This window comes from Ochotona princeps, chromosome 16, assembly GCF_030435755.1.
Source record: "Ochotona princeps isolate mOchPri1 chromosome 16, mOchPri1.hap1, whole genome shotgun sequence".
Lineage (NCBI taxonomy): Eukaryota > Metazoa > Chordata > Mammalia > Lagomorpha > Ochotonidae > Ochotona > Ochotona princeps.
This window is the reverse complement of record NC_080847.1, coordinates 24,531,564-24,544,794: the sequence shown is the minus strand read 5'-3', so window position 1 is coordinate 24,544,794 and position 13,231 is coordinate 24,531,564. Positions and strand designations below refer to the sequence as shown.

At 43.8% G+C, this 13,231-nt stretch overlaps 1 protein-coding gene across 1 annotated transcript in view; it reads left to right on the top strand.

The window, feature by feature from the left end:
• The window catches only part of FTO (FTO alpha-ketoglutarate dependent dioxygenase), a 381,816-nt gene extending 368,815 nt beyond the window's left edge, over window positions 1-13,001 (top strand). Inside the window, exon 9 of the mRNA XM_012926690.2 lies at window positions 12,251-13,001. Coding sequence (XP_012782144.2) covers window positions 12,251-12,404 — 154 coding nt within the window. The 3' untranslated portion in view covers window positions 12,405-13,001. The remainder of the gene's footprint in view (window positions 1-12,250) is intronic.
• The last annotated feature ends 230 nt before the right edge of the window (window positions 13,002-13,231 follow it).

Below are 13,231 nucleotides of genomic sequence, written 5' to 3'. Positions count from 1 at the left end.
TCTTGTCTTTTGCTCATTTCTCAGGAGTGTTGAGTGGATTATACTCCAGTGGCAGTCAGTCTATCTATCTTTGACTTTATAGAGGAAAATCCTTTATAAAAAAAAAAACCATATTTTTTTGTGTAAATCAGATGTTTCTATAATGTCCACATCTCACACAGGTGATGAAGTTCCTAAATTCTGGAAATCAGTAACACTGGCCTCATCCTTTTTATTTCTATAACAGTGTCCGTTTCGTTTGTGACAACTCTGATTGTGAGTCCATGGAATTTAACCAAAGAGTCAAAAGGCAAAATCTGCGGATTTGCAAGCAGGAATACTGTCTAGAATGTGGCAGTGCCTCAAGAAAGAAACCATAGCCGTCCTGAATGCCTCATCAGAAATTATTCTGGAACCTTTGTGAAGTTTGAGACTGTCGATGCAAAAATCGTGCTTAGGTTTCAAGCAAGAGGGAAGTCATGAAATTTGGAAAGGGTTATCTTTTGTCCATCACAGTCTTTTGTGAGGTGCTGTGCTGACAGAAGACAGCAGAGTGGCCGTATTCGATGGCTGAAAAAGGAGGGCTTGATACGTCGCCCGTGGGGTTTTTGTTCCAGTAATTGCACCCAGTTGGACCTTCTGCCACATAGCAGGTATAGCATTCATATCGTTCATTCAGTCCTGGGCCTGTATAGCTTCCCTCGCAATGGCTGAGTCACTGGCAGAATACATTTTCTTCCAAAGTGTTTGTTTTCATTGTTGCCCTTTAAAAATAATGAGTTCATTCTATTCCCTGGCAAGGAAAGTTACTCTAGACTGCTTTGAAATTGTATATCTTTTGTTGAGCACATTTCTGCAGTGGTTCCATAGCTTTGTGTGCTGGGGAACCCAACCCGGCCTCTCTTAAAGCTTCCAGCCGAGCTGCCTCAGACTTGATACATATAATCGTCCAGCCCATTTGACCTTTATATTGTTACCTTTGCACAGGTTGAAGTCATGCCAGTTTCAGGTGACCCTATCATGTGACCAGAGAGCAAAGGTCAGCGGCTCCTAAACGTTCAGCTGCAAGGTAGCCCATTCAAGCGCCACCATTATGTAACTGACAATCCGACAATCAAACCCAGGGAGAAAATGACTCTCAATCCTGTACCTCCTGGGTTTACACTGCCATGGTGGGCTAAGCAGTCTGGCACAGTAATTGGCTCCAAGCCCCCCGCCCCCAGGGAGCAGGATTTAAGACCTGCTGTGAGTGCTGGGTGGCTCCAGTTACCAACAGGGACACCAACTTGTAGGACCTCAGGAGCTGACTGTGTGTGCAGTTCCCTGTGAAGTGGAAATGAATGAGTTCCTCATTCTTTATGGTCCCCAGGACAGCCATGTACCCTGCCTCCCCCGTGTGACGTCCCACTTGCAGCACCTGTGGTCCTTTGTGCAGGTCAGCAGGCTAGGGCATTTTCCCAGGCCTCCAATCCTCAGACGCCAGGAGCCTCCTTGGAGAATCTGACTTTAGACCGTCAGAGAACTCTGTCTCTAACAAGGTTCCATAGGAGTTTCTCCATGTCGGGACAGAGTACACAGCGTCAAGTTTCAGGCTATTCTGGCTTCAGAAAGTAACTGTGTCCCGTGGCAGTTTTGGAAGGGTGAGTCTGTCATCTAGGCCTCAGTTTCCATTGTTTAGGCAGATTTAAACATAAACTATACATAGCACCTGGCACTCGGGGTGCATTTTCTGGACTCCTGACTTCAGCCTGGCCTTGCCCTGGCTGTCACAGGCATTTAGGGGTAAACCAGTAGATGGAAGATCTTTGTGTGTCTCCCTCTCTTTCTTTCAAATAAAACGAAAAAGATTAAATTATAGGTCATATAAATGCTGACAGAAGAATTGAGAAGCATGAAAGTCATATAGAAAAATGTCTTTGGAGTTTCAAACAAAGGTGCGAACACAACCCATGTACGGCTGCTGGGCACTGCCTGCCCCCTGTGAGCAGAAGATTCTAGACCACAGTAAGTGCTCTGTGTGGAAACTGCCTGACCACGCTGCTGTCAGCAGAGCTGGGCATACTGAACGGCTTACCAGTCACTTGGAAAATGGCCCAGATAGCCGTGTAGCTCTGTGACATTATAGTGACGCTCAAAAGCGTTTTTGTTATACAAAGGTACTTCAGAAATTTCATGGAAACAAAAGATCAGTTTATTTTGGTACAAAGAAATGTGGAAATCTATACATACTTTTTTTTCTTAAAATGCATTTTCTAGGACCTTTTTGAACATCCCCTATGTGCATAGATTTCAAATTTTTTGGTAACAAAATAACTCTTCTTTTTTTTAGTTCTATCTTTCCATGAACTTTGCAACATGCCATATAGTTTGTAGTATCTTATTCTCAACTTCTCACCTCTTCCCAGTTGTAGATTTGTATACCACTAAAAGTAAAGTCAAACCCAGTTTCTCAAGTGGTCGTGGTTGAAAACCATGCACACTACCTGCTGAAAAGGCAATTTGACCCCCCAACAAAAAAGCTGACCCACGGGCAAAAGTTTGGCTTCCCTTGCCTCTCTGATGTGTGTTGACTTTCCTGATCTGGAAACATTACCATGAGGTAGAGAGGCAGGAGGTTAAAAGCCTTTCAAAGAGAGAGAGTGAACCCAGCCTTTGTCAAAACCCATTTAGGAACTGGTTGTGCTTGGTGGTTCTGCATTAGGTAAACTGAGTTAGACAAATGTGGCATGCTTAATTTATAAAATCACCTTGGCATAGTAGGCCATTATGATAGCTGTGTGACAGCATGGCTGTTTGTTTGCCAAATTGTGCAGAGTACCATGACAGCAATCCCAAATTATAAATTCATCAACTCGTTCATTCCAGAAGATTTGAAGTGTCGAGGGCAAGATGATTATAAACCACATTGCCTACTCTTCTCTCTGTTGACTAACACAGATTAGTGGGAGCAAAGTGTAATTAAGTTGTAAAAAATAGTACAATGTAGTGAGTTCTTACCTGAGACTAGATTTGAAATGTCCTGTTGAAGGTTGACATCATGGAGAGTCAGGATTACACATGCAAATCCTTCCAATTTTACACAGACTCCTGTCCAGAACTTAGAAATGGTATCATGAAAAATACTAGCAGGGACCAGCATTGTTGTCACAGCAAGTTAAACTGCCACCTGTGATGCTTGCATGTCATGTGAGAATCAATTCAAGCCCCATCTCCTCCACTCCTGGTCCAGCCCCCTACTAAGGCACCTAGGAAAGCAGCAGAAGATGGACCAAGCACTTGCGACCCTGTACCCAAATAGGAAACAGAATAAAAATCCAGGTTCCTGATTTTGACGTGGACCATTGAGACCATTTTGGGGAGTGAACCAATGGATGGAAGAGTGAGTGAGTGTGTGTGTGTGTGTGTGTGTGTGTGTGTGTAACTCTAACTTTTCAAACAAATCTTTAAAACAAACAGAGAAAGTACTTATTGGTCAACACTGGCATGACTTCATGTGGCAAGTGAAGTCCAGGGACAGGTGTTGTAGCCTAGCAATCAAGATGTTGTTTAGGACTCCTGTATTTCACAGCAGAGTGCCTGGGTCCAAATCCCAGGTTTGCTTTTGAACAGGCTTGTTGCTAACATATACCCTGGGGGGAGGGGCAGACGAAGATGGCTCAAGTGCTTGGGTCCCCGCCACCGGTGTGGGAGACTTCAAATGGAGTTCTGAGCTCCAGGCTTCAGTCCGAGTCAGTCCCTGGTATGTGAGGAGCAGGCAAAAGATAACTCTGGCTGTGTCTGCCTGTGTGTCTTTCATATAAATAAACAAAACTTTGTTTTTAAGAAAGGATAAGTTTATATTGGTACAACAAATGTACAGATCCTTGTACAGTTTTTTCATAGTACACATTTTCCATGAAGTTTTTGGAGCCCCGCCCCTCACCCCCGCTCCAGCCCCCATATAAGTGTAGTCTGAAGAAATGGATTCTGTTCTACCTGACACCATACCACAGACTCCCATCCAACATCAGCCAGAATAATGGACTCCTTGTTGTCAGTAAAAACCTCAGTGATATTTCTGGCTTGAAAGGAAGTTACACTTTTTTCAGCCATTAGGTGTTTTCCAGTGGAGTTAAACTGCTCCAATTGTTGCAATTATGATTTCTTCCCTTTTTATTTTTGAGTTTTGAAAGTCATTTAGGGTGTCCAGTGTGATGGCTCAATTGGCTAATCCTCCCCTTGCAAGTGCTGGGATCCTATATGGACACCAGTTTCTATCCCAGCTGCTCCACTTCCCATCCAGCTCTATGCTTGTGGTCTGGGAAAACAATAGAGGACAGCTCAAAGCCTTGGGACCCTGCACCTTCTTGGGAGACCCAGAAGAAGCTTCCAGCTCCTGGCACTGGCTGTTATGACCATCTGGGGAGTAAAACTGTAGATGGAAAAAAAAAATAGATGGAAGATCTTTCTTTCTGTCTCTTCTCTCTGTAAATCTGCCTTTCCAATAAAAATCAATAAATCTTTTTAAAAAGTCATTTGGGCCAACATTGATGGTCAGCTGTGTTTTAAATATAGGATTTGTATCATCTAGGAAAAGGAATATAGATGCATGATTATGCTACAATACAGTATATGATACTGCACATATTTTAGAAAGCTTTTATGTATAGTATTTGATTTTTATCTTCACATACTCCAGTGAAGCAGAGGAGCACTAATTTCTTATAACAGTTAAGGAAGCCAAGAGGTGGAGATATTTTTCTCAAAGTCATCTGAAGAATATATTTAGGCATTGTTTATGCCCTTAACAAGTATCTTTCTCAAGTGATCTGTAAAAAGTTCACGGGAAATGTGGATTATATAAAAAATACACAGATTTCAGAACAAGTCTTTGACTACAAAATGAACCTGATTTTGAATTCTGTTTTTCCTGTGAACTTTTTGAACTATCTTCATTTCTGTAGACTAATGGCCCTTCTAGAAATTGCAATTGTCTTTTTTTTTTTTTCCTTCCTACAATGTGGTTTGGAATTGCCTGAATATGTAAATGTGGCAAGAAGAGATATGTAGTCAGGGGACCAGATCCACCTTATCCAGATAGATATCCATGAGAAAGATGGAATGTTCTAACGGGGCAGCCAGCCAGGTGTGCAGGGGCCTGGCCCAGCCCTGGCTTTTCTTCTTATCCTTGGCTTCACCTTGGTTGGGGCAGCTCTCCCTCCACTGTCTCTCCAAGGCTGTTGTAGAAGGAAAACTGTGTGCTCTGTGCCAATATTTGGGGGGACATTCAAATAATATCCAAAATGTAATTTTTGTTTGAATCAGGAGTTGCTTTCCTTATTCCCATTACAGAATTTTCTCTCTAGTAGATCATTTTTTCTTGACTATTCAATGGCTTGTGTTTTGTAATATGTCTTCATCTAATTCATGTGCGTGTGTGTGTGTGTATCCTAATGAATCTTTTAGCAAAGACTGTTTCTGCGGTAGTCTTTATCATTTCATCAAGAGTAATGGAAATGTTACCTGTCCTTCTTTATTTGTTGCAAAATTTAGGGCAAGGAAGAAGACCGTGTATGTTTTCTTAAAATCAATGGCCAGCACATTACTGTAAAACCTATTGATTAAAAACACAAAGTATAATGTTAGTCATTTAGTCTGTGAAATGATGCAATAAGGGAAGAAATTTATCCTTTGACTTTTGCATTAACCTTTTATTGACTGCTTGCATACCCATAATTAACACACACTTTAGCTAAAGTGGTTAATTTTAGCATGGTGACCAATGTTCACTAATGTAGCTGCAATCCTGATCAGCAAATGTGAGTGAAGCCCTGGGGGAAATCAGTGGACAGTGAAGCGCTGTGTGAGTTACACCTTGGCGTGGGGGCAGAGGACCCCTCACCCCCCACCCCCCGTGGGCGTCTGCTAACAGGCCAGCCGGAGTGACACCTTTTCAGTTGCTTCCTGTTACCTCACCTATCATTTCAGGGTGAGCCACGCACAAGCAGCGCAGAGTGTAGAGGATGGTTTATGGAATCGTTTGCACTGAAATGATGTGGATTTGGGAGGGAAAGAGATGACATTATTTTCATCTCAGCCACCTACAATACTTCATACAGGGGCAGCATTTTCTTTTCTCTTTTAAAAAAAGATTTATTTATTTTTATTGGAAAGTCGATATACAGAGAGGAGGAGAAACAGAAAGGAAGATCTACCATCTGTTGGTTCACTCCCCAAGTGGCTGCAACAGCCGGAGCTGAGTCAATCTGAAGTTAGGATCCTCCGCATCTCCTATGCGGGTGCAGGGTCCCAAGGTTTTGGGTTGTCCTCAACCTCTATCCCAGGCCACAGGCAGGGAGATGGATGGGAAGCTGGGCTGCTGGGATTAGAACTGGTGCCCATTTGATATCCTGGCGCATTTAAGATGAGGACTTTAGCCACTAGGCTACTGCACTGGTCCCAGGGACAACATTTTGTAAGTAGACTCATGTTTATTTGCTAATCCAAGAAGCATGAAAGCACAGGATTTCAGGATTGGTGTAAGAAGACAAGGTTGAAAGGCAGAAACTAAATTTTTCACTGTTTTGTTGAGTTCCCTAGCACTTGGAAACACAGCACTGGGCAGGAAAGATATTTTTAGCTTTCTCAGAATGATCACGTAAAACTTACCTTCATACAGAGGTCAGCATGGATGATACTAGCATCTTCTCGCTTTCTGGGCCAAAATGTGTCCCAAGAAGAAATCTTATTTGAACTAAAGGTCAAGGCCAGTGTCTTTGTGACTGTATTCGGATAGTCTCTAAATATAGTGATATTGTTGTGGTCTCAGCAGCAGCCCCTCAGTTTGTAGAGGAGATGATGGGCCTCCGCTTGGAATCAGGAGGACCCTGGCAAATGATGGGCCAAAAGTGGGAGGTCCCTGACAGGTGGAAGGCATGCCAACGATCACCAAGGACTCTGTGGATAGCAAATGGCAGAAACCCCTAACTCTGTAGAGGCTCATAAAATGGCGAAAGTCTAATCATAAGTAGCTCAAAGGAGATTTGATGCAGCTCCTTTGAGCAGCATTTTTAGGGGTAGCAAAGTGGCTCTGGTGGTTTCACATCACCCATCCTAGTCCATCACACACCAGCAGGAAAGAGAAACCTTTTCTCTTACCTCCAAGGCCAGTCTTCTGATGCATTCTCTCAGTTCTGTCCCAGTTTGGATCACATGCTTTGAAGACTGTGATCCCCTCATTCGTTCAGGCCAGTCGAGGTTCTCACAGGCTGTAGAGGTGGAGCCAGCCCCGCCCAAGTCCCTAAGCTCGAAGGAGGATCAGTCCCACAGAGGAAAATTGGACTCATGTTGTTGGGGGAGATATGGGGACTAGACACAAGACAACTAATGTGGCGTGTTAGGTTAAACCACCACCAACATATATGGGTACCTGCTCACATCTCTACCCCTCCACTTGTGATTCATCTCCCTGCTAATGTACCTAGCAAGGCAAAGGAAGATGGCAGTGGAAGTGGCTTGGGGGTCCCTTCACCCACGTGGGAGGCCCAGATAGAGTTGCAGCGTCTGGCTTCAGCCTGGCCAGCCCTGGTCATTGCAGCCATTTGGGACATGAGCCAGTAGATGAAAGTTCTCTATCTTCCCCCCTCCCTCCTTGCTCTCTATGTAACTCTGCCTGTCAAATAAAATACATGTTCATAAAAGAAAAATATGTATCATAACCAGCATCCCTAAAGCACTGGAGAGTATGTGTGATAAGTGTAATCCAAAGTCACTTCCTAGGGAAGCCGTCAGTGAAAAACAGTGGCCACTTGAAAAACCTGACCGTGGTACCTTTTAACTCCGCGTCTCCAGGAACGGCCATGGAGCCATTCTGGACCTGAACATTTGAGTCTCTTGTTAGGAATCTGTAGCCACTTAAAGACAAACCTTAGAGCTTGTCACACAAGATGGAATTCAGCTGTGGGCTGCTCTTCTTTCCTGAACTTCCGCTAAAAAGAACCAATCAGGAGGCTACCCATGTGGCCTGGCATTGTGGCACATCACATTAAGCTACTGCCTATGATGCTGGCATCCCCTAGAGGCACCAATTTGCACATCTGCTGCTTCACTTCTGATCCAGCTTCCTGCTAATATACCTGGGAAAAGCAGCCAATGTTGGTTCAAGTGTTTGGGTCCCTGTTACCTGGGTGGGAGACCTGGAAGAAGCTCCTGGCTCTATCTATGGCCTGGCCCAGCAGAGCTGTTAGAACCACCTAGGGAGGGAACCCACAGATGAAAGATCTCTGTCTCTCTCTGTAACTCTTTCAAATAAATAAAATATATCTTAAAAATAAGATGAAGCCACCCAACCAGGCAGTATGAAGAAAGGGGATTGTCAGCATTATGACAGGTGCATACACATTGGAGTCACGCATCTGTCACTGGTGCTTATAGTAGAATCAACCATGATGATAGTGGTATTTCAGATTTATTGAATTATGTGCCAGGCAGGCATCTCAGGACATTAGGCATATTAATAAATTTAATCTCCACAACAGTAATAAATAAGATATTATTATTATTATTATTATCATCATCATCATCCTATGTCTACGGAGAATATGTTCTAAGACCCTGGGTACTTGAATAAGAATCGATGGATACCCTATATAGGAATACTCTGTTTGCCTCTATGGACTATGATAAAGTTTAATTTACAAATTGGACGCAGTAGGAGATTAACAGTGAGAACCCACAAAATGGAAGTATTATAGTGCTGGACTATACTAAATGTGTGAATGTGGGATTACCTGATGATGGTGATATACTGAGGTGGTTCAGCACCTATATGATGAGGTGGATGATTAGGTGTTGTGCTACATCCCAAGACACTGTTGGACTTGTGGTCCTGGGTCACAGGTGTGCTAAGTCAAGGTCATGTGCTTTGGGTGAGCTTGGCTCCTCATGCCATGACGCTGCGGGGGGCAAACAGTGTTTGCAGCCTGGATACACAGGACAGAGGGGTGATCCATGTCCTGGACACAAGAGAGCAAGGAATTACTTTTGGAATTTTCCATGTCATACATTTGGACTACATTTGATCATGTGTCTCTGAAGCTGCAAACCAGGGGTCTGCTGTATGGTCATTGCCATTTTCAGACAAGATCCTGAGACTCAGTGAGATGGAGAAACTTGCGCATGGAATCTTCAACCCTGGGAAACAGCAGCTCCAGTCATCCAGAGAAGGGCCCCTTTGCCATGAACTGGAACCTCCCCCTTCCCCATCATGGGAAATCAAGGTCCAAGAAGCAGAATGAGTGTTCATAGCGTTCCCTGGACTCCTGTGTTTATAGCAGAATTCATTCTAGCAAAGATATGGAATGAACCTGGATGTCTATCAACTGATGAATGGATTAAAAAATATTCAGTAGATATGCATGATGGAATTTAAGTGAGCCATAAAAAAGAATGAAATCCTTACACTTGCAACAAAACAGATGGAACTGGAAATCATTATGCTAAGTGAAATAAGCCCATCTCAGCAAGACCCACCTCCCAGGTTTTCTCTTACTTGTGCAAGAGTATAAAAATTATGTGGGTGTCATATCATTTGAGGTGTGTGTTTATAAATATTGCTTCATTGAATCATACAAGTAAAGGGCAGCACACTTACTGATCATTATTAAAATCCCTTATTCTGCGATATTAATATCTGTTTTTAAGGAAAAAAAATAAACTACAAAAATGAAAAAGGAGGAATGCAAACCTAATGGGAGGCATGCTTTCAAGCCAATCACCACACTTTTTTTTATGGGTCCATAGTAGCATGATGCCGAATCCAGTTGAGTCGGGATGGGGCCATGGGCCACTGCTGGCCCTCCCTCTTAGACAAACGCATCACCACAAACCAAACGCCCTCTCCTAGATCAAATCACCATCATGCACTCGGCATGACAGGAAGAATTCTTACAAAGCAATCTTGCCATTTCCAAAGTAAAGCCCCAAAGAAACCCAGCACAGGGTTCTGCTTCACTCCCGGATGAAGGCAGTGTGTGTTTGGCAGAACCGCAAAAAGAGGAGGTGGGCCCCCGTGCCAGCCTGTGCTATGACTGGTAGGTCAACAGCAGAAACCCAGAACAGGCTGGCTGGAAAGGAGCACACTCGACGAAACAGGGCGTCAGCAAGCCTCGGCCACCAATTGTAATCCCTGCCCAGAGGGAGGAGGCCAAACCATTTGACAGGTGAAAAAGCATCTCTATTGACTTTTTACGAACCTTATGATATTCTAGGTGGATCGACACTTATCATAGCCCTTTAATCTGCCAACGGGGATAATGTGTGCACGGATAATTTATCTGACTGTGAGATTGAAATGCTCAATTTGGAATAACTTTCCCAACCCGCTAAATTGAGCATTGCTGTGTGATTCTGAAGCAGAGAGAAAGCACAATTTAAAGAGCTTTGCAGAGTTCCTTTGTAATTAGTCGCAGCTTGCCCTGAATGTTAATTTCCTCCTTGTCCTTTTCAAGTGATGGAAGTCTGTCCCTTGGACCACAGAGGCACACCCCAGAACCACACCGGCGCACTGCCTCCTCTCAGACACCCAAGATTCTTAGGAAGTGGCCTCTGATCTTCAGTGCAGCGTGTGGGGGCTTATCAGTGCAGTTTAATATTTATGCTAAGAGGATTGTCAAAAGCAGCTTCTGTTGCTCTAATTCTTGTTTTAAATAAATAATGAGAACATTTAAACACATTACTCTTCTTGGGGCCCTGAGGTCAACTAATCTTATTATTTATGAAGTGATGTGCTACATAATAGTACTTAGTGCATGTTCACAGACGCTATTATCAGGGCTGATGTGGAGAGCTGAAGATATATTGGAATGTTCCGTGTAATGTACGGCGGATTGAGTACCGAGGATGCCGGTGTAGCAATTAACCACGTGTGAAAATAGGTGTAAAGTTGAAGTATGTTTTCCTGTGGGGATATCCTCCTCATTAATAATTCCCCCGAGAAGATGGTCTTTCAACAAGGAAGCTTCGCCATCAGGCTTGGGATTGGGGCCATCCTTGGATCTTCCATGCTTGGATCTCCTCCTAGTCAGTCCTACACAGCCAGAAGACAAATTCCGGGTAGGACCATATTTTCATGGATTAAGAAAGAGACTCAGAGAAGTCCAGGGAGGTGATACACCTGTTTGATCCTTCCATGTGTCAAGTGCACACACTGCCTGTTGTATGCTGCAAGCGAGCCCAGGAATGGCTCCTTCCATAGTGCAATGTATTTCCTTCTCTTTGAGGCTCTTTTTTTTTTTTGGCAAGATAAATAAAGCCACTGAGCTTTCTGAGACCAATTTTCAATAAGCTGATTTCTGGGAGAGGTGGCAAGAGGGGCCTGCCAAGGTGCCGTGATGTTGTCCCAACTTTTTTCCTACGAGGCTATAATTTAGCTGCATATGATAATTAATTTCTCAACTATTGATGAATAATCCATTTAATAAAAACCGTGATTTAAGTGTTTTCCTTAGGGACGAACTCTTGCTAGCCTCTTAATTTAATTTTGTGGAAGTTTCCTCCACCTATTCATCAGTGGAAATGATTATTAACCTCTATTTGCATATATCCTTATAAATGGGTCTCTCCTTGGAGTGCCTTTCTGTGAACCCCGCAAGCTGGGACACTTGTAAATCTCCAGGATCTCCCAAGTCAATCCTGGCCTGTAATATTGTTTAATCTATTCTTGGATTGTTTTAATGCAGTAAATTCAATTTAATCTTTCCCCAGTAATCTAGTAATACATCGAAATCCCACAAACATTTAAATCTGATAATGGCTTAATCACACACTTTAAATAACAGTTGAGATAATGAGAAAAAAAAACCACTCACCATTTTTACAGGCAGAGTCCCTGACTCTCCCTCAAAACTGCTTGAGATGCATACCAGGAGGTCTCAAAAAAAAAAAAAAAGCCATGTGAAATACGTGGCATCCAGTAGTTAGGCGTGGATTTCAAAATGTTTCATGTACCCAAGTCAGTGTCTGTTTTCACTCTCTTTTTCCACGAACTTTGAAAGTCTCTCTCTTTGAAATCTGGGAGTTGAAAAGACAGAGATCCCAGCCCGTAAGGAAGCAAGCTTCGTTGTCAACACCACCTGCCATCTGCCTCCCCTCTTCTCCTAGCGGGCATCGCCATGACCTGCACCAGAGAGGAACGTTTTCAGAGCCCTCACCTGTTACTGCTGCACGTCTCCCATGGTTTGGGCCTTCCGGGACTTTCTTCCCACGGATTCATTGCCTCTCATTACTCTTGCAGGTGCCAATGTCGAATCGCTCGAACTTTGCCCGAGGATCAGAAGCCAGAGTGCCGGCCCTACTGGGAAAAGGATGACCCTTCCATGCCTCTGCCGTTCGATCTCACAGACCTCATGTCCGAGCTCAGAGGTCTGCTTCTGGAAGCCAAGTCCTAGAGGGGACCCCATCCCGGGCAGAGGAAGACACAATCCCTTTGGCTTTTCTCTCTTTCCACCTTGTCATGCTTGGGCTTGAGCAAGGGCAGTGTAAACACCTCTCAACCTTTGGATTCGGAAATGTGGATCCCAGTTTAATACAGCGAGGGAATGGAGCCCAGCAGTGTTGGATTCTGTCAAGATGACGCCATGTTAGAATGTGATTTGAGATGAAACAAGAATTTACCCCAAAATAATATTGCAGCAGGGATGAGGCCCAGCTGTGACAAAGCCACATTTCCTTTCCTTTCACTCACGCCTTTCCAAGAGGCTTCACAGGGGACCCAGGCTTCTGTGGGGAGACAGGACAAACATCCATACGTCCACCCCAGTTTCTTCCGACACCCTCTAGAGTAGAATAGCCAAGGCCAGTGAAGTCATTTGGTCTGGTCTTTGCCAAGGCCACTGCAAGACAGGACTCAAAATTCAATAAACCAACAGCAGGCTAATGTGTAAACTGTTCGTTTAATATGACCCACAAATGATGTCATAAATATCCAAATAACCCTTGGCTAGAAAAGAGGTTCCCTACCAGTGATCTTAAGTTTGTGGGAGCCACCAGGTTAGCCACTATCCATTGTTAGTTAAAAATTCAGTCCCTCCAGTGTCCTCACCACATTTCAAGTGCTTGTTCACCATGGATGGCCAGTGGCTATCTTCTTGGACAACACAGAAACATTTTTATCATTGTAGCAAATCCTACTGGGCAACACTTCTGCTGAAAGGCTCAAAGTAGGAATTCTCTTTTCTCCATCCCTGCAGGAGAAAGAGCTTTAAGGAGAGCTGCC